The sequence below is a fragment of the Phoca vitulina genome, unplaced genomic scaffold (assembly GCF_004348235.1).
Source record: "Phoca vitulina isolate PV1807 unplaced genomic scaffold, GSC_HSeal_1.0 scaffold22, whole genome shotgun sequence".
NCBI classification, from domain to species: Eukaryota; Metazoa; Chordata; class Mammalia; order Carnivora; family Phocidae; genus Phoca; species Phoca vitulina.
In genome coordinates this window covers 127105-146459 of record NW_022589725.1, presented here as the reverse complement: position 1 = coordinate 146459, position 19355 = coordinate 127105, and the positions used below count along the sequence as shown (strand labels likewise).

General features: G+C 52.6%; 1 protein-coding gene across 1 annotated transcript in view; it reads right to left on the bottom strand.

Moving 5' to 3' along the window:
- SULF2 (sulfatase 2) overlaps positions 1-19355 on the bottom strand; it is a 112075-nt gene that overhangs the window by 69976 nt on the left and 22744 nt on the right. Inside the window, 2 exon segments of the mRNA XM_032419870.1 lie at positions 15422-15539; positions 15541-15698. Of these exon segments, the coding sequence (XP_032275761.1) occupies positions 15422-15539; positions 15541-15597 (175 nt within the window). The 5' untranslated portion in view covers positions 15598-15698.

Here is a 19355-nt window from a genome sequence, read left to right as displayed (position 1 = left end):
CCCTCTAGAGGATAGAGAGTTAAGTGACTGGTCAGAGCCACAGAGCTTGGGAAGTGGGATGTGCGGACTCAAACCCAGGCCTGTCCGACAGGAATGGGTGGTGCTGGGTGTCATGTCCCAGAAACGTATGGTTCACACCACTCAGGAGGTAGTGATAATACAGCCAGGGAATGCACAGAGCTCTCTATGCACTTGGTCAATTCTTGGCTTCAGTGAGGCTCAGAAGGGTCCTGGGCTGGATGCTGGGTCCCCTCATTATCATCCCAGAGGTGGCTTTAGCCGGTCCGTCAGCCATGGGAGCAGCACAGAAGAATCACATCGCCAAATACTGGGGACGCCCGTGGTGGGAAAGTACTCCCTTTACTACTGAGAAGCTCCAGGAGAAAGTGTCCGTCGGTGCTATCACATCCTTCACACCTACACGACTCCTGTTTCCAAGGGGAGTGAGCCGGCCGCTGCTCCGAGCTCAGTGGGCAGCATCACCGGCTTACGTTTAGTCGAGTGGTTTAGTGTCCTCTGCTTAGGACAAGTGATCCTGGCTTCTCTCAGTTAGGGCGGTGGACTCTTGTTCTTTGAAACAAAACAGTTACAGCTGACTAAAAGAGGTCAATACTAGTACAAGCAGCACATAGGTGAGAAAGTTCTGGAAAGGCGTTTGGCGCACACTGGCTTCGTACAACCTAGAACCGCGCCCACGGTGAGGTTACGTGGCTGCGCTCTAGACACACCTTCAGTGCCACACACCCTAAACTGAGCTCCTGTGGTCACCGGTCCCCTCCTGCCTCCTCCTCTTTCCTCCAGTTACTTAGACAATAATCTTGCTACTCCTTGGTCCCACCTCTCTGTTCCCACACCCAAGCCATCAGCAAGGCCCTGTTGCCCCTCCTCCAAAGTCTATCCACCATGCGGCCTTATTGCCTCCTCCCTGGGCCCCTGGTCATCCTCCCGCCTCTGAATTAGGCCAACGGCTTCGCTTCCTGACCGGACGCTGACCGTTTCTTCTGCGAGGAGCAGGCAGAGAGCCTTCTCTCCTTAGCACCCTCTGTGGTTCCCACTCACCGCAGAACAGAGTCCCTGGGGTCATCCACAGGCCTTGCTGGATCCAGACCCCCTCCCTGCCCACTCTCGGCAGCCACAGGGTCCTCGGCTCTGCCCTCAGACTTGCCAGGCCTGCTCCTACCTCCGAGCCTTTGCCTCTTCTGCTCCTTTTGCTTGGAATGCCTTTCCTGCAGCACCCTGATGGCCTGTGCCCTCACCCCCTTCTTGTCTCTGCTCCCGACCCCTGACAGTTCAGACCCCTTCTTTAAGTTTCTGAGTCTGTGTTATCTCTAACGAGCGATATGCTTTTACATATTTACCTCTTGCTTGTCGTCTGCCCGCAGCCCCATGTCAGCACCAGGAGGGCTGGGCTTACCTGCGCCTCCCAGCCCTGAGGCCCAGGGCGGTGCCTGGCACAGGGCTGGCGCTCCGTAAGCATTCCTCACAGGAACGCATCCAGGGCATTCCGGGCAGAACCAACTTTTTGCCCGCTCTTGACACACTACGCGGAGAAAGGCCGGAGCGGCTGGTCTTGAGAACTCGGCCTCTCTGGGCCTCCGGGGACTGCAGGAAGGACAAAGCTGGCTCCCCACCCGGCCTGCCAGACCCTTCTCCGGGAAGCAGGGGGCCGCCACCTGGTGCGTAATTCACCTGCCGGCAGCAGGCCCGAATGCTGCACTGGCAAAAAGTGAACAGCCTGCGGAACCGTTTTGTATTTTTAACGGGCTCAGATCCAGGGTCTCCAAGTGCTTACGTCTCCCTCCTCCTCATTTCCCGAGGGGCTGAGCCATGGTGGCCCGTCGTCGTCCCTGGGCCCGGCTGCTCGGGGCACTCACCCCTGCCCAAAGCAGCCGGGTGCAGGGGAGCGGCGTCATTCCGCTGCCCAAGTACAATTTACCAAGGCCCCGAAAGGACGGCGGCGTCTGTGAAGAAGCAGCACTAGAAGCCAAGTGTCCCCGCGGGGACAGTAACCTGCCCTATTAAAACTGCCGCAGCGACGAGGCTCTATAAATCCACATCTGGGACACCAAACCACAGCATCTAATCTGCTCGCCCAGCCCAGCCCTGACGCAGACGGACAGACAGCTCTGACGGGAGGGGAGAACCTGGAGGATGTGGCCGCACAGAGAGAAAAGCCAGTTTTTCATATTTTAAATGACGCCAGGCCGGCCAACCCAAACCTGCTTTGTCCCACATAAACTTGGGGACATGCAGACAAAACCAGGCCCGGTTTCCTTCCGTGATTGAACCTTCCGACCTTGCCGGGCCAGGGCTGAGGTCCCCCTGACACTTCTCCGTGACTCTCATGGTCCCCCCCCACCCTACCGGTGATGCCACGTAACCCCCCCACGACACTCCCCTGCCTGTCCCTTTCTGATGGCTTTTTGGGGCCTCCTCAGTATGCCGCCTGTGCTATTATTTATCATTATCTGATATCTTTCCTTAAAGTGACTTTAAGCAATAAAGTTTAGCCTCAACCCAAGTAACTACATGAAATTCTGTGTCTGATAGGCTAATTCAGATTTTTTTGGATGCACATCAAAACAAGTTTGTAAGTAGTCAAATCAAGGTTTGTTGAGCTGCCACACGAGAAACCTGTCCCTTACCCGTCCTAGAAAGGCATTTCGGGAAACACTGAATCAACGTGCTTTTCTAAAGGTCTGGGTCAGCGCAACCGCTCTCTCTAGGGAACGGGCAGGTGCTGGGGACTTTCAAGATTCAAAACATGACCCAATTTTTGCCACTCGCAGGGCTTAGGCGGTTCCTAGCCACTTTCTGCCCCAGAGGCCTGTGTGAGCTGGGAGCAGATGCACCCCCCGCCCCTCTAAGACAGACTCCCGCGGCCCCCAATGTGGGTGGCACGGGAGGCACTGATTATGATGGATAACTAAGGAAATGATGCCTCCTGATGTTTGTTTTCTTAAAGTTATAGGTCAACGATTAGAGTCTGTGATGTCATCCCTCCTTGGAAAAGCCGTGGCAGGGAGACGGGATGCAGGGAAGAAAGAAAGCCCTTTGGTAAACCCAGGGTCTTGACTTAAATCAGCATTTTCTTTTTTCTTTTCTTTTTTTTTTTAAAGATTTTATTTATTTGAGAGACAGAGAGTGAAAGAGAGAGCACAAGAAGGGGTAGGGTCAGAGGGAGAAGCAGACTCCCCGCTGAGCAGGGAGCCTGATGCGGGACTCGATCCCGGGACTCCGGGATCATGACCTGAGCCAAAGGCAGTCGCTTAACCAACTGAGCCACCCAGGCGCCCTAAACCAGCATTTTCTACCTGTCTCTCACCTGGACTGCTGAGGCAGACTCTTCAACTGGCTTCTGGCTTCCGTGCCCTCCCCTCGGCCCCTGCACTATGCTCTCCACTTGGTGGCCAGAGGGTTCCTTTGATAAGGCATGAAGCTACAGCATGATCTCCTCTGCTCGAACTCTCCCACCAATGGTCAGAATAAAAGCCAAAGTTCCCAGTTTGGCCCAGGAGACCCCATGTGACCTGGACACTGATTTTCCCCAGCTACAACTTGTACCTCTGTCCCCTACTTTCCCTCTGCTCCGGCCGTGCTGACCTTACCACTCCTGGAACGCACTAACCATGCTCCTGCCTCAGGGCCTTTGCACTTGCTGTTCTTGCGCCTAGACACCCCCCAGCCCAGCCCCCGTGTCATCCAGCTCTTTGCCAATACTATCTCCTCAGGGAGGCCTTCCCTGGGCTGTGTTGACTAAGCTCTCTCCATCCTCCCCTTCTTGCTCCTTGAGAAAATGTTCTTAGCCAATTTATAAACTGTAGATAATGGTTGTCTCTGAGATGAGCACTGTGAATGGTGGATGGGGAAGGCTTTGCTTTGAATTATATGAGTATTTTAAGGCAAGACTGTGTCACTCATATAATTTGAAATACCCAGGAGGCATGGGACGGAGAAGAAAACTGCCTGGAAACAGGCTAATCTATGAATACTCCATGATATGTGTTACATTTCCACCTGTGCCTTTCATTTGGAGAAAAGATAATCTAGCCTAGAATGTTCTGGCTGAGGCCTTTTGGCAAGGACCCCTCATATCTGTAGAGACCACAGGTAACTCTGAAGAGGCCCCGGTCAGAAGGCCACAGGCAGGACCTGCCCACAGAAGTGCTTAGTTATGCTTTTTTTCAGTGTATCAAGAATGCTACAGATTTTTTAATGAGCTTTGTGGACTCTTGGCATTTTTGCTTTCACGGGCCCCTTCCTCTGTGAAAAAAATTAAAAATTTCTCCTCATCCCAACTCTTTTCAGGTTCACAGACCCAATTCCAATGTGGGGCATTGCCTCCCGACCCCCGACACCACCAAACAATTCTGGGAAATCGGTAGGGTGTCCAAGAATTCAACTCATTTTGGACACTGTCTACCTGGAATCAGCATCAGATTCCACAGGTTAAGGGCTCAAGTCCCATAAGTCTGCCCCCCAACCCCCACCTCAGACGCTAGATGTCACCTGGGCTTCTGACCTATAGGCCACAGATTAGTGGTTCCAATGACCTCCTCCTTAGGTTCTTTAATTTGCTAGAGTGGTCCCAGGCTGTTTTCTCCTGTCCTGTGGGTTGAAAAGCAGGAGCTGAGGGGCCACCTGGCATGGGGGCCGGCTGAGGGTGAAGGGGACAAGACCTGTGTCCTCTGCAGGTGCCATCCTTCTCTGAATGATTCTTTTTGTCACCCGTTTAGTTCTGTAGGTTAAACAGGTTCCAGTGCTAAATGTGTTTGTGGGTGTAATGCACACATGCACGCTTCTGTTCTGGACCGAACACGGAGCCCTCCCTCATCTGTAGGTATCGAAGAGTCTGAAGAACAAAGTGTCAGCTGTCTTATGAAACCACTGACTTTCTTTGGGCCTTCATTCCCTTCTGGAAAATGACAGCACGTGAATAGCTTTAGGTAGAAGGTTTCTTTTGACCGTGAAATTCAAGGACAATTCTAGAATGCTCTCTGTCACCTTATGCAGTATGCTCGGAAGGGCTCTAGAGGCATGTGGCCTGAGTTCGAATCCTGACTTTGCGACTTCCTATTAACCCGGTACCTTGTGCAAATGATTTAACTCCCCCCATGTACCTCAGTGTCCTTGTCTGCCTCCTTCCCATGGGATGTTCCAAAATTTAACTGAGGAAAATATGTGCAAAGTTTTTAGTGCAGTACGAGGCATACCAAAAGCACTTAATACATGTTAGCTGTTACAAATTTTAGTTATTGTAGCTCCCAAGTACTGTGGAACACAGAGTTCACAGAGTGCCTCGGGACAGAATCTGGCCTGTGTGTTTGATTTAGCTGTGCTTGAAAGATGTTTAAAAAATTAACTTGATTGCTGACTTTCTTTCCTTTCTTTTCTTTCTTTTCTTTCCTTCCTTTCTTTTCTTCCTTCCTTCCTCCTTTCCTTCCCTTTCCTTTCTTTCTTTCTTTCTTTTTTTTTTTTAATAGGGAGATTTCACATCAATCCAGCTCTCTGGCTTTGCTTGAAAAAGACAGAGATCTGGCCTTGATGGGTCTAAAGGTGAGCGGACCTGAGTAGTAAGGGCCCAGTTTAGAAGGTCCACTCTGGTTCTTCATGGCTCCCCGCTTTCCACGTTTACAGGACCTGCCTGGCCCTAAAGGCACTGAGTTTACAACCTGTAGCTATTTCTATTGCAGCTGAAGGCACCAGCTAAGTAAACCGTCAAAGTAACACTTACTATGATCCAGAGCCCCAGAGAGAGCAGGCTTTAAGAGGGGGAGGAGAGCCGTGGGTCTGGGTATAGGCTAGAACAGAATCTTGACCTGGGGCAGGGGGCAGGGAGAGAGGGGGAAGGGCCATCAGCTCAGGCCACAGGTGGCAAAGCACCTGTGTCCAGCGCTGTCCTCCTGCCACCGGTGACCACCCGCCAGGCTGGCATTCCCATGGCAGCCCTCATCGGGTCCTTGAGTGTCCCTGGAATGCCCGCAATGTCACCGGATCAGCTTGTGAACTTTAACAACCACGGGAGGCTGGCCCCGGCCGTACCACTGCCCGGGAGAGCTCTGTGCCCACGGCGGGGGGGGGGCGGGGGGGGGGGGGGGGGGGGGGGGGGGGGGGGGGGGGGGGGGGGGGGTGGCGGGCGACAGGAAGGCCTGGGGATGAGCCGCAGAAATGGAGGCCACACCTGGGCAGAGGGACTCCACTGTTTCCCGAACAATGACATTTGATTCCCCTCCTCATGGCCAACTATTGCTGTGCCTTCAACTCGACCCGGAAGAATTACACCGGATGCCTGGGACCTGCTGCTCAGACCACTTTTCTCTGCGATGGGGCAAAGGGGGAGGGGCGCTCCTGACTCTGGGATGTCACAAAATACAATCAAATGCTGTTGCTGGTTTTAGCTCCAAGAAGCCAGGGCTCAAAATGGGTTCCTCAACCTGGTATCAATGAAGCAGATGTCGAAGAGGCCGTGTTGGAATTCTGTGAACAGACCCTGGACTATCAGAGAGAGCATGAGGTTAATTTTTCCTCCTTTGCTTTCTGCTAGCTCTGGCCGAGAAGCTTCTGGGAGAGAACTGTGATACAGCCCTTCTCAATGGAAGGGAGGTGGCCCAGAGGCCCTGGGAAAGGGCAGGTCACAGCACTCACGGGTCACGGCCTCCCTGAGGAGCTCCGCCCACATCCCGTTCCTGGCCAGAGGCTCTGTCTTCCATGAGGCAGGGCCTCCGGGGTTGTTTGGCCGACTTGTCCTCATGGGCTACACAGAGCCAGTCACCTAGCCACTGGCCTGGTGGTGATGTGTGCAAAGTGGCTGGATGTCTGTCCGGAGCCTGAAAACCTGTTCCTCCTCCCCTGGTGTCCCCGTCCCTGTAAACAGCACTGCCATTTGCCCATCCACTCAGCCAAAACCTCAGAGCGATTCTTGATTCTCCTTCTCTCCCCTTGCAATCCAGCCACAAGCCCTGCCTGCTGCCCTCAAAACAGAACCGGCTCCATCCCCTTGCTCTCTCTGCAGGGCACCCATGGGCTACTACCTGGAGCACCCACTGGCCTCCCTGATTCTGATTTCGTCCCCTGGCCACTACCCCTCTACCTGCAGCCAGACTGAGCCACTGAAAACAGGAATCATGCATACTTGACTTGCTCAGAACAGCTTGGTGACTTTCTATAGGTTTTGGAATAAAATCCAGACCTTCCCCCATCATTCTCCCCCTCACTCCCCAGGTCCCGCTGTCCTCCTCGAAGTTCCTGGCAAGCCCATTCCTGCCACGGGGCTCTTGCGCTTATCCTGCTGCCTGGGATGGTCCCCCCCCCTAAGTTCCCATGTGACCGTCTCCTTCTCATGGTGCAGGTGTCACCAGTGACCTTCATACAACACCGCCCCTCTTCCCCCCAGAGGTGCTGCCCCTCACTGGACCCTTGCTCCTGATCTCTGGTGTGGGAGAGACCCTGGTTGTCCACCAATATATGTTTCCCCTTCCTAACAGGCCCTGATTTTAATCTTTGATGCACCTAGCTAGGAAATACATTTCCCAGACCGTCTTGCAGCTAAATGTGCAAGTGGTCCTTCCCTTTGGCCTTCTTGATCAGTTCTCTGTCCAATGATTCAGCCCCGTGAGCTGACCTAGATGGGCTGTATCCACAACTGTCTTTACCCTCTGGTTTTGGGCTGGATTTGGCTACTGGAGGGCCCTGGGAGATCAGCAGAAGAGGAAACGGATGTTGGGGTATGCAATCCTCCATTTCTCTCCCTGTGATAGCAACAGAGGGGGACAGCTCCTGTTGGGTGGCCCTCTGTGTTCCAGTAACCATTTGCTCCCCTCATCCCCTTGGGCTTGGGATAGGAATGGCTCCAATGTTACTAAATAGATTTCCCCACACTTGCTTGCTCACACTTTGGCAAAATATAGTTAAACTCTCCTTGAATAATCCAAATTTGAGTGTGCCCCACATTTCTTGCTGAGATGGTGTGGCTAATTAAGTAAGTTCTGTCTGTGTTGTACGTGATGTCTGGAATGAGGTCCTTAAGGGGAGCTGACTTGAAGTTCATTCTTTTTACCCTTTTGCTTCCTCCTTCTGTGATGCCTGGAATGTGGCTCTGATAGCTGGAGCTCCAGCAGCCATTCTGAACCATGGGGTGACCTTAATGAGAGAAGCCACACAAAAAGCATGGCAGAACAGAAAGGCAGAGGAGCTTGGGTACTTGATAACCTTGAAGCCACCATGCCAGCCCTGGAATGCCAATTTCCAGATATTTTTATGTGAGTAAGAAGCAAAATTCTATCTTGTTTAAGCCACTGTTATTTTATATTTTCTTTTATATGCAGCCAAACCTAATCCTGATATAGTTAGCTTCCAGAATTTAAGTGATCTCCCAAGTGTTGCTAAATTAAAAAAAAAAAAAAAAAAAAAGGCCTGCAGGAATGTGCTTGGCAAGTTGAACGCCAGGGTGGGTCTAGATGAGCCTTTCTTCCTCCTGAGATAACCTGCAGCCACATGTTTTTGTAACTCTAGTGAGAAACGGCAGGAATGTCAGGAGTTGGTATCTTAAGAGAGGCCGAGTTGGAAGTTACACTGATCTGGTGTCCGGAATCTGGGCACACTCTCCTGGGCTTCCAGCCATTTGGCCCCCACAGAGTACCCAAGCCTGAAATTTAGAATTGATTTCTGGAGATCAGACTGCAGTACAGGGTGTGGTTTCCTTGTGTTCACAGATGGAAAGTGGAAAACAAGCGCCTGGCCAGAAACCCTCCCCAGCCTTTCTCTCAAAAGCCTGCCTCTCCCACCAGGCAGCCCTCTGGGTTAGGGGCCTGCAATTTTCAAGATCACAGACCCCTTTGGGTCTTGGACCCAGTAAAGCACAAACAGGCACACAATCTACAGACACTTCTTGCCCCCTCCCTGGCCCTCGCTCACTCCCAGCTCGTCCAGGGCTGGGCCTCTTGCCTGAACTTGCGACTCTCAGAGCTGACTGCCTTGGACAGCTCCTCCTGGTTTTTCCCAGCCTCTGCAACTTACCAGGTCCAGAAACTGAACCGAGCTCCTGACCAGAGCTCTCCCCATCTCTGTCGGTAGAGAACCCCTCCTTGCAGTCATTCAGGCCCAAACCTTGGAGTTATTCATGACTCCTCTCACGCACTCCACATCAGGTCCATCAGCCTATCTTATCAGCTCTACCTGATAACGAGGGGCAGCATCTTCTTCCCCCCACTCTGGTCTGAGCCACCATCATCTCGTGCTTGGACTCCTGCCGTAGACCCCTCCCTGGGCTCCCTGCTCTTATTACATCCCTCCAGTTTATTCTCCATATCATAGCCAGAGGAGTCATATTAACACGTAAGTCAGATAATGTCCCTCCTCTGCTCAGTGTCCTCCCCTGGTGTCTGTAGCACTCAGAATACCAAAATCCTCCCTCTGGTTCAAAGACCCTGCATGATCTACCTTTCCACCATCAACCCATTACCTCTCAGACCTCGCCCTTGCTCACACTGCTCTGCCGTCCTGGCTTCCCTGCAGCTCCGTGAGCCTGGTGGGACTGCTTTCTGCCTCAGGGCCTTTGCACCCACTGTTCCCTCTGCCTGGAATGCTCTTCCTGGGGGAACTCTGTTGACTGGCTCCTTCACCTTCTTTGCCCAATGTCCCCATAAAATCATCACTCTCCCTCTCCCTCTCCTTACTGACTTCCCTTCCTTGTTTTATCCCCCTCACCTCTTTTCACTATCGTAGGCACTATATACTTTATAAATCTTTTCTATTAACTCTTGCATGAGTATGTAAGCTCCATAAGAGTAGAGATTTTGCCTATTTCTTTTGCTGCTGGATCCCCTCTGGCACATGCCTGCTGAATGAATGAGTCTGTCCCATAAGCACCCTGCTTTGGAGAGAGCCCTGTGAGCGTGCCCTGAGCATCTCCTGGACTCGACTACACACCTGGCACCTGCCTTCTTCTGGCACCAGTTCTTGAATTTTCCTTTAGGGGACACACCTACTCCCTCTCTGAGTCCTCATGGCTCCTGGGCGGTTGGCCTCATTCCTGACTCCAAGGATGTGCATGTGACCCAGGCCAGCCGATCCTTGTATTCCGTCCCCCTGAATGGTTCATGGTTGACCAGCTGTCCCAGGGAGGACCAGATCTAAGATACTTCATTTGGGGCCATTTATTGGTACGCATGGGAGAGAGACACTCTTTCTACAAGGATGGCTCACTGTACCATTAACGCAGGTCTGGTGAAAAGCTGGGTTGAGGGTGAAGCCAGTTTGGAGGAGAGCTGAGAATAGGGAGATGGAGAGCAAGATGAGAGCCAGACAGAGCTCCTGGATCCAACCACATCTGAAGCTCAGAATACACTTGGACTTTTTATTTACTTGAGTCAAATAAACTCCTTTTTTGGTGTATGGTCAGTCCGGTTTGAATTGGGTTTCTGTCACTCGTCACTGAGAGAATCCAGACTGACAGAAAGTGGTTGTGAGACATGGGTTTTTATATCCAATGGAACACTCGTTTCCATGGCATTTCTGTGGCCCCTCCAACATTGCCACTTGGTGGCCTTTCATCAGCCACAACGGCACGACTCCGTTCCTGCAGTCTTGGGGGGCACACCTGGAATCTGGCAATCTGAGGGGGCCTCAAAAAGACAGCTTGTTTCTACCCTGTGTGGACCCTCTGGAGATAAGCCCCGATATTCTGGGGTTTGGGGATCTGTCTCCTTAACCCCCAGGCACAAGAGCCCCCTTAATCGTGGGGCTCCAACACGAAAAGCCCATGGTTCATGCTCACGAAAGCCCTTCCCTTTCGCAGCTTCCATCCTGCTGATCGGGGCCAGGAGAAGGTCTCGGTGAGGTGCTGTTGCCCTCACCCTTCATGACAAAGACACGCCAGCCTTGTGGGAGGCAGCCGCTTGCCCAAATGCAAAAACACCGCTGTTCTCATTGTACTTGGGTTTGCAGTGACCTTTTAAAAAAGGCAGTGGAGACTGGTTTTTCATTTACAGTCATAATTTAAGACTTCCTTTTCAAATACTATTTAAGCTTCAAAAAGTAAGTCCAGTTCAATAAAATCTCAAATAATGGAACAGACGGCCCTGGGATGCTGCAAATGCTCCACAAGGACTGTATCTAACTGCTCTTGGTGTTCCCGGGCCTGTCTGAGCCACTAAGGCTCACCAAAGGTTTGGCCGGATTGAATCCAACCAGTAAATCCTGGCAGGGCTCCCCAGCGACACAGCGTATGTGGCCCCAGGACACCAGATGCAAACAAGACGCCGGCTTCTGTGTGTTTCTCCTTCTCTTATGCTTCTGGTAAAGGCGGCCAGCCAAGCCCCTGCCGGTCTCCGAGGATCACCCAGACACAGGGATTTTCCCAATCACCTTGACAATGTATCCATAATGGAGGCTGCTTCCTGACCCCTGTGTCCTGGAACCAGTTCCCCCGGGGCATGTGACGCTTCTGAGTGACAACTCAGGGAAGGGTGTCAGATGCACACGAGCAAAGAGCAAACGAATCTACGGCCCGCCTTCCCCCGCCCCAAACTCGCAATGAGGGCACGAGACGAGCCCCTCTGTCTGTGTCCCACCCCAGTTCTCTCAACCAGACCCTAATTAGGATGGACGGCTGTTCTCCACCCGGGACTGGAAGGAAGCCTGGAATTAGCTCAGTCGAGAAGCCTTCAGCCCCGAGAACCATCAGAGCTGCCGCACGAATGAGCAGAAAATAGCAGATGATAAATTTTTTAGGACCACCCTCTGCGTTTCGGTTGTAGCAGACTGTGAGATAATGGGCTGGCCTTTTTTGGAACATGCATTATTGATCTGGGTCTGTCTAGTGGTTTATAAAAAGCCCACCATCCCCCCGCCCCCCCCCCCCCCCACTACCATCTTCCCATCCCTCACCTCCCGAAAGCTGCACAGCCTCCTTCAAAAGCCAGTTCCGCTGGGGAGGGGGCGGCTCGAGCATGGAAGGGAAGGTTCACAGGCACCGGGCATCTATGCAAGGTGGTGTGCGGCGTGGGAGCTGACAGATGCCCCAGAACACGAGGGCTCTCAGTGCACCGAACCCACTGCCTGGAACTTCTCTCTCAGCGTATGCTGAGATGCATGCATAATGACATTCCTGGCAATGGTATTTGTGACAGTGAACACCAACTAACGAACACATGAACAATCTAGAAACAACTCAACAGCCATGCCAGGAGACTGGTTAAGTAGAACAGTGGTTAAGACCAAGGGCTCTGGTTTCAGTCTTGCCTGGTTATGGTCTAGCCATGTGGGTGTGACCTTGGACAAGAAACTTCATTTTCCTGTGTCTTAATCCCTCCCTCTGTAAAATAGAGTGAATCTATGTATTTTAAGTTAGCTGTGGTTCTCCTCGCTCTCCTCCCTCCTGTGTCCTTATCATGCCCATAGATCCTTTTTCTATATTTGCATATTCTGTTGGTTTTATTCGAGAGTCACAGATGTAAACGTACGATCACATTCTGACATGAGGCTTAGCTGCATCACGTTGCTGCCCCAAAAATGTGTTGTTCCTAAGGGTGGCTGTTCAATCATTCACCTTGGTTCAGGCCAAAAGTCTAGGGTAGCTCTTGATCTTCCTCTTTTCCTTAACCCCCACATCCAACCATCTGTCGGTGCCCCACCTGTGACTGCTCCCGCCCTGGGTCCAAGCTTCCATCACCCCCTGCCCAATTCCCGCAAGCCTCCGAATGGGGCTCCCCGTCTCTGTGCTCTTGCTCTTGGCAATCCCAAATTGAACATCAGCCAGAGGGATCCTGCTGGAACCTAAGTCAGCTCATGGCCCCTGCTAAAGGCCCCTGAACCCATGTCCATCTTACTAAAACTTAAAACCCTCATCATGGCCACAAGGCCCCTCATGACCTGGTCCCAGTCGACTCCTGGCCTTATCTCTCTCCACTTCTATCCCGGCTCTCTCCACCCCACAGCCTTCCTTCTGTCCTAACCTACCAAGTTCACTGCTAACTAACACAGTGTCTTTGCCCTTCCGTTCTGGCCTGGAATGCTCCTTTCCCATCCTCTAGCTCCCAGCATGGTGCGCTGCACAGAGTTGGATGCTTAATATGTATCTGCCGAATGCACAAGTGGGTGTCTGGGCAGTCTTGAACTCCCAGGCATGACTACCATCGAGGGGCCCTGTGAAGCAAGACCTGTGTGCTCAGAGATCCGGGTGCTACATGCAAGGGCTCTCTGCAAAATTCTACCAGAAACAAAACTTGCATCCCTATGGCCATGATCTGTAGACTCCCCATGGTCATCAAACACAGTTCAAGCTAGATGCTGCCGGACAGATAGGTATTCTGTATGTCCAACTGTCAATAAAGGCTCCGGGCTTTGATTGCTTCCTGGCTGCAAAGTCTCCTTGCACTTGATAAGCTCCCTGAGAAAAATCTGTACTTGTGATCATTAATACAAATCATTATAAGGAGCAACTGGGATGTATATAAATCACCTTTTCTTAGCAGTTAAAAAGGCTGGTGTATGCTTTTAATAATGGATCCAAAAAGAGTGTAGATTCACAGTTGGATCTTCACCACAATCTCAGGTTTCATTGCAAAGGCTTATCCAGTAAACCTTTACATTAGTTGTCATCTATAATATTCAATTGTCCTTTGACAGTGGATAGAGGCTAAAAAGCCCACCCCTCACCTGGTCAACTATTGGCACTCTCTACCACAACCCATGAGAGCCTCCAAGATTCAGCTCCATCCTCTCTCTCCAGTCTCTATTCCAGCTCCCTTCCCCAGGCTCCAGCCCCATGTGTCTCCTTGCTCCTGCCTCAGGGCCTTTGCACGTGCTGTTTTCCCTTTTTAAAAGGTTTCTCTTCACAGTACACAGTAGCACTGATGATTAGAAGGGAAATCTATAGGAGGAAAATGCACAAGGCGTTGTGTGTTGTCCAATACAGTAGCCACAAGCAGCTATTGAGCACCTGAAAGGTGGCTAGTCCTACATGAGATGTGCTCTAAGTGTAAATTACAGGCCAGATTTCAAAAAGAATATAAAAAATGCAACTATCTCCTTAATGACTGATATGTTGAGAGAGAATCATCTGGACATATGGGGTTAAATAAAATACATTATTAATTTCACCTGTTTTTTTTAGCATTAAAAAATGTAGCTACTAGAAAATTTAGAATTGCTTATATCATTTGCATTTATGGATCCTGTTATATTTCTATAGGGCAGTTCTGTGTACGGTTTCCTATTGGAGAAATAGAACCTGTAAAATCAGTGAATTTAAGGTGGTGGTGGTGGGAAGAAGACACAAGCTAGGGAGAAAGAAGGCTTACCCTGAGGGAGACCCCCAATGGTGAGCTGGAAATATCAGTGGAGCTCGGGCCTGGGGAGCAGAAGGTGCAGCTGAGACAGACTCTGGAGGGCTCGCTCTTGGCGGCCTCGGGTGTGGAGGCTTGTCCTCATGCAAAGGGACATGTCGGGGAGAAAAGCCTCATGCAGGTGCAGCACACACCGCTCAGATGGAGGAGCCTATGGTCTGGTGTGGGAGCGCAGGGCCGGAGCCAGGGCGGCTTCTGCACGGGCCAAGGAGCGGCGTGGGTGGCTCGCGTGGGGAATGAAGGCGCTGAGACTGTGAGCTGGAGAAGCCCCTGACAGGCCTGCCGTCGGTGCAAGTGAGCTGAACCCTGCCAAGGGTCCCTGTCCTCACCCGCTTTACCCGGAGCCAAAGCACCGCGAGGGGAGGGCACTCCGCACAGGAGGCGGCCAAGCTCATCCTCCTGAGGCACCATCTTTGTGAACAGGGTCAGGTCACTAGCAAGAGTGTCCACCTTCCCTGTCCCTGGATGCCACCAAGGACGGCTGAGCCCACCTGAAGTGGTTAAGACTGGAGGAGCAGGGCCCACACGTGCATGTGTGTACACACACACACACACACCCCGGCTGGCTCCTTCTCAGCTTCAGTGTCAGCTCAAACATCACCTCCCCTGAGAGGCCCTCCCTGATTACCAATTCAAAGTGGCTCCCCCTCCCCGCCCCCATCCGGTACAGCACTCTCTCTAGTACCACCAGCCCGGTTCTCCCTTCTTGAAATGATCTTCCCCGTGACCTTGCTGATTACCTGTGTCCCTCACTCCACGACAGTAGGGATAGTACCTGTCTTACTCATTACTGAAGTTCCAGGCCCTGCGATCTTGCCCGGCACCCAGCAGGTACTCAATAGAAACTGGGTGAAAACAATGAATTGGACTCAGCATCTCTCCTTAGGACTTCTGGAGCAATCCAGGAAGGGTTCTGCCTCAGGAACGAGTTGGAGACCCCTCGCCTTGCGGACCAAGCTGCAAATGCACACGTGGGGGACAAACCCCCATGACTTGGTTTACATCCAAGTGAGCTCCACAGGTCTCCACGGCCAACCTGCGTCAGGAGCCTCCGAGCCTGCAGGCCGGCTGCTTACCGAGCTCCACGTCCTGGTCGTCCGTCAGCACCAGGATGATGTTGGGGCGGATGTTTCTGCGGTCCCTCTGAAACCTGCCTTTCAGGCGGTGGTGGGACAGGAACGCCGAACTTCCCCCCCAGCAGAGAGAAAACGGTTGCGGAGAGCAAGCAAAGCAGGAGGCTGGGGGGGGCCATTTTACGTGCCGCCGATCCGGGGCTTCTGGCAGGACCCACGAGTCTGAAGTGGCGTTTTGTGGATGTGTCTCTGGTCCCTTCTTCCCGCTCTACTCACGGATCTAAAGTAGGAGGAAAAGAATCAGGTCAGTCTTTACGTAAAGGCCGCCTGACGGCTCGGGCTTGCATAATGATTCCTGGCATGGACAACGAGGGTTCCTTTGATCAGGGGGAGCTGGGAGCAGAGGAAACCTAACTCGGAGAAAGTGAGAAGGAAAGAACTTACAATGTGCTCAGGTAACAGAGTGGCAGGAAAGCTTTCTGTGACCGCTTCTGCAGACAAGATTGCTCCCCTGGGCCGGCAGTCTTCTGAACGTGCTGCTGGTGGCCCTGGCCCCCATCAGATAGCCAGCCTGTCTCCGAACCCGCCAACCGGTTCAGCAGACAGATCAGCCCCAAAGAAAGGAAAAGAAGGAGGCCAGACTGGGGGAACAGATATTTCTGGGGGCGGGGAGGCAGAGGTGCGCAGGACGCAGTCCCCGCTCTTGGGCAGCCTGTGGCTCAGGTAGGGTGTGGATGAGCAGGGCTACACAACCCTGTGTGTGTTCCAGTCACAGCTCTGTCGCTCGCCAGCTGGGTGTCCTCCCCCTCAAGCCAGTAGGGGACCTCAGTTTTCCCGTGAATAAAATGGGGAGACGGGGTTGTTATAGGAGCTCAAGCCAGCAGGGATGTGTGTGAAGGCGCCCTGCAGACAGATCCCATAGCTGGACAAGTTATTCACATGAGTTTTAAGTTTGCAGAATCAACAAAAGGACAAAAGAGAAAACTGAGGGCTAAAAAGCTACGGGAGAAGAGCTGTCACAGTCTGTTGCGACCTCGGTCACCCCTGGACCCCCCCAGGTCAGATGCGGTCACAAGCAAAGGTGGGAGGGAAGGCAGGATGGGCGCATCTTGGCTTGGGCAGGTCTGATCTTGTTCTGCTCTTTGCTCTCTGTGGTCATTTTTCTACTTCTTGAGGAAATGAGCCTTCAAGTCTTTCCAGATATAGACTTTAGGTCTCATTTATTTAAAACGAGAGAGAGTGAGCAAGCAGACGTGTCAGGAGGAAACCAAGCTTGTTGGAGGTGGGGCCGCGTGACCTTGAAGGACTCTGCCCACCTCCCCCCACCCTTGCCAAAGTCCCAGCTCAGGGGACTCATCAAGGGCTCTGGTCCATAGAAGGGGATGAGCCACTGCAACAGCCCCCTAAGAGGTCCCCTGTTTCTCCCGACTGCGCCCCCACCCTCCAATTTCTCCAGGGCACCGGCAGGATCTTCCTAAAATGCAAATCCCATGTTATCACTCTGTAGGCCTGGCCCAGGCTGAGACCAGCAAGGTGTTCAGGGCACAAGATAGAAGGGACTCACTCACGCCGGGTGGCACCAGTGCGAGGCACTCACTTCACTTTAGCCCCAGTCCTGTCCCTCACCTGCTCAGACCCTCCCTTGGCTTCCCTAGCCCAAGGAATACAATACACACTCCCTACCAGGGCCTACAGGTGATTCAAGTGGTCCAGCCCCTGCCTACTTCTCCTCCTTCCTCCCAATTGCTCCCCAGCCCCACGGGTTTCTTTCTGTTGACAAGTCAAGTGTGTTCCTGCCCCAGGACCTTTGCACTTGTTCTTCCTTAAGCCTGGAAGTCTTTTCCCAGATTGATTTTCTATCCTGGGCTCACTCTCCTCTGCCAAGTCTTGGCACAAATGTCACCTCCTCAGAAAGGCCTGCCCTGATTGCCCTACCTAAGGTGGTGCCCCCACGCGAGGCACTTTCTATATTTTGTAACCTGTTTTATTCTTCTCACAATCCCTACTACAACCTGTAATTATCTTAGTTGCCCGGTTCTCCCCACTAAAGGGTCAGCCCCATGAGCGTAGGAAGTAGGCCTGTGTTAATCACAGCTGGGTCCCCAGCACTTAGCATGAGGCCTGTCACGTAGTAGTAAGCACCAAATAAATATTCTGAGAGCTAAAGGAATGGAGATTTTGTTAAGATCCTCTGAGTTCTGCAGACCGAGGGACGTGGGACTTGGCAGGACCATGCCATAACCTCGGTATGGAGGCTCAGAGGCATCACCAACCCCCTTCCCCTGTCATCCTCCCCCAGGAAGGGTCCCGGGATGGGCTGCTCTTTGTCCCTCGGATCCATTTTCCACTCTGCTCTGTGCCCCAGGAAGCCAGTCTCGCCTCTGCAGACTGCACCTGCCCCATCTTTGGCTTCCTGCGGTTTTGCCAGTGGGAGTTCTGCTGGGAGGCTGCTGCGCAGGGGGAGGCAGGACATCAGCATGTTTATCCAACTCTGCTCCCCCCCTTGCATCAGCGGCACCCCAGTGCCTTTGTCTCTCTAGGCTGGCCACTGTTCTAGCTTTCCTCCAGTCCTGGGGGCACCTCTCAGCCTCCTCTTGCCCCTTCAAGCCTGCGGGTAGCGATGACTCTCCTCCCTTCCTAGCTCCCTCCGGGGGTTGCAAGATTCCTTGTTTGCTCCCTTACCCCAAACTGCTCCTGGAAGTAATGCCTTTAGTCGACACTCTCGGGGGCAGGCTGGGAGCAGAAGCAGGCTCCATGCAGTGCTTCCCTCCCCAGGGGCCTCCAACAGGACATCTGTGCAGGGAGGGGAGATGAGGGTGATCACATTCTCAGGAGCGCTGACCTGGGAACCGTGACTTTCACAGGCCCCGAGGGCAAGCACCAGCTTCCATCCTGTGGCCTCTCGACAGCCAGATCCACCGCACCAACTGTGTTTTGAGCACCTGCTGGGTGCCACACTGTGGATGGTTAAGACATGGACTTTGGACTCACTCGCTGGGTGACCCCAGGCAAATAACTCAACTCAACTCTGTGCCTCAGTTTCCTCATCTATAAAATGGGTGTGGAGGATGAAACGGGTTCATACAGAGCACTGAGACCACAGCCTGGCACACGGAATGACCCAGAACACATCATTCACAGAGTAAACCATTCCTGGATGATGGTCGCTGTAGTTGTGGGTGGGCTGTGACGGGCGCTCTGCTTGCAGAGTCTCCTCCACTCCTGACCACCTCCCACACAGGTATGAGTGCTGTCCCCATTTTACAGTTGAGAACTCGGGGGCTTAATCACGGGCCTGAGATCACCCCGGGGAGGAAACGGCAGAGATAGTTTGACCTCTGCTCCCCCTTGACTGCTCAGCGCGGGTCCCCTCCCCTAAACGCACCTTTCCCACCCACCCCCATTCAGGTGCCACAGCCCCCGTCGCTGGTCTATCTGCACAACCCTTCCACTGTGACATGGCCTTATTTAAAAATAAAAACACAAACACATGTTTTTGGAAAAGCAAACTTTCTATCCAAGGGTAAAGGAAAAATTGGCATTCCCGTCTCCATCAAACTAACTCACACAAAATGAAAGAAAGCAGACACTGTTACTCAGTCTCACAGCTTCTCGTTCCTTCCTAAGGCTCTGGGCTGAGCTCTGTGCCCTCCTGCTTTCCCACCTGTACGTGCTCTCTTTCTAGGTGTTGAAAGGAGTCAAAATGCATTAGCACCGTCCCAGACTTTCTGCTGGAGGGAATGGGAGGCCGGGAGAGGGTTGAAAAGGAGACATGTTCCACCATCGAATCAGTCCCTGAATTACCCCAAATCATGGGGTAGTCCTCCAATCATGTTGTTTATCAGTCTGTGTCCCACCTGCCCCTGGAAACACATCAGGATGCTTTGTGCTTTGCGCTTGAACTGATGCACCAACCATCTCACCTTCATGTGTGAAA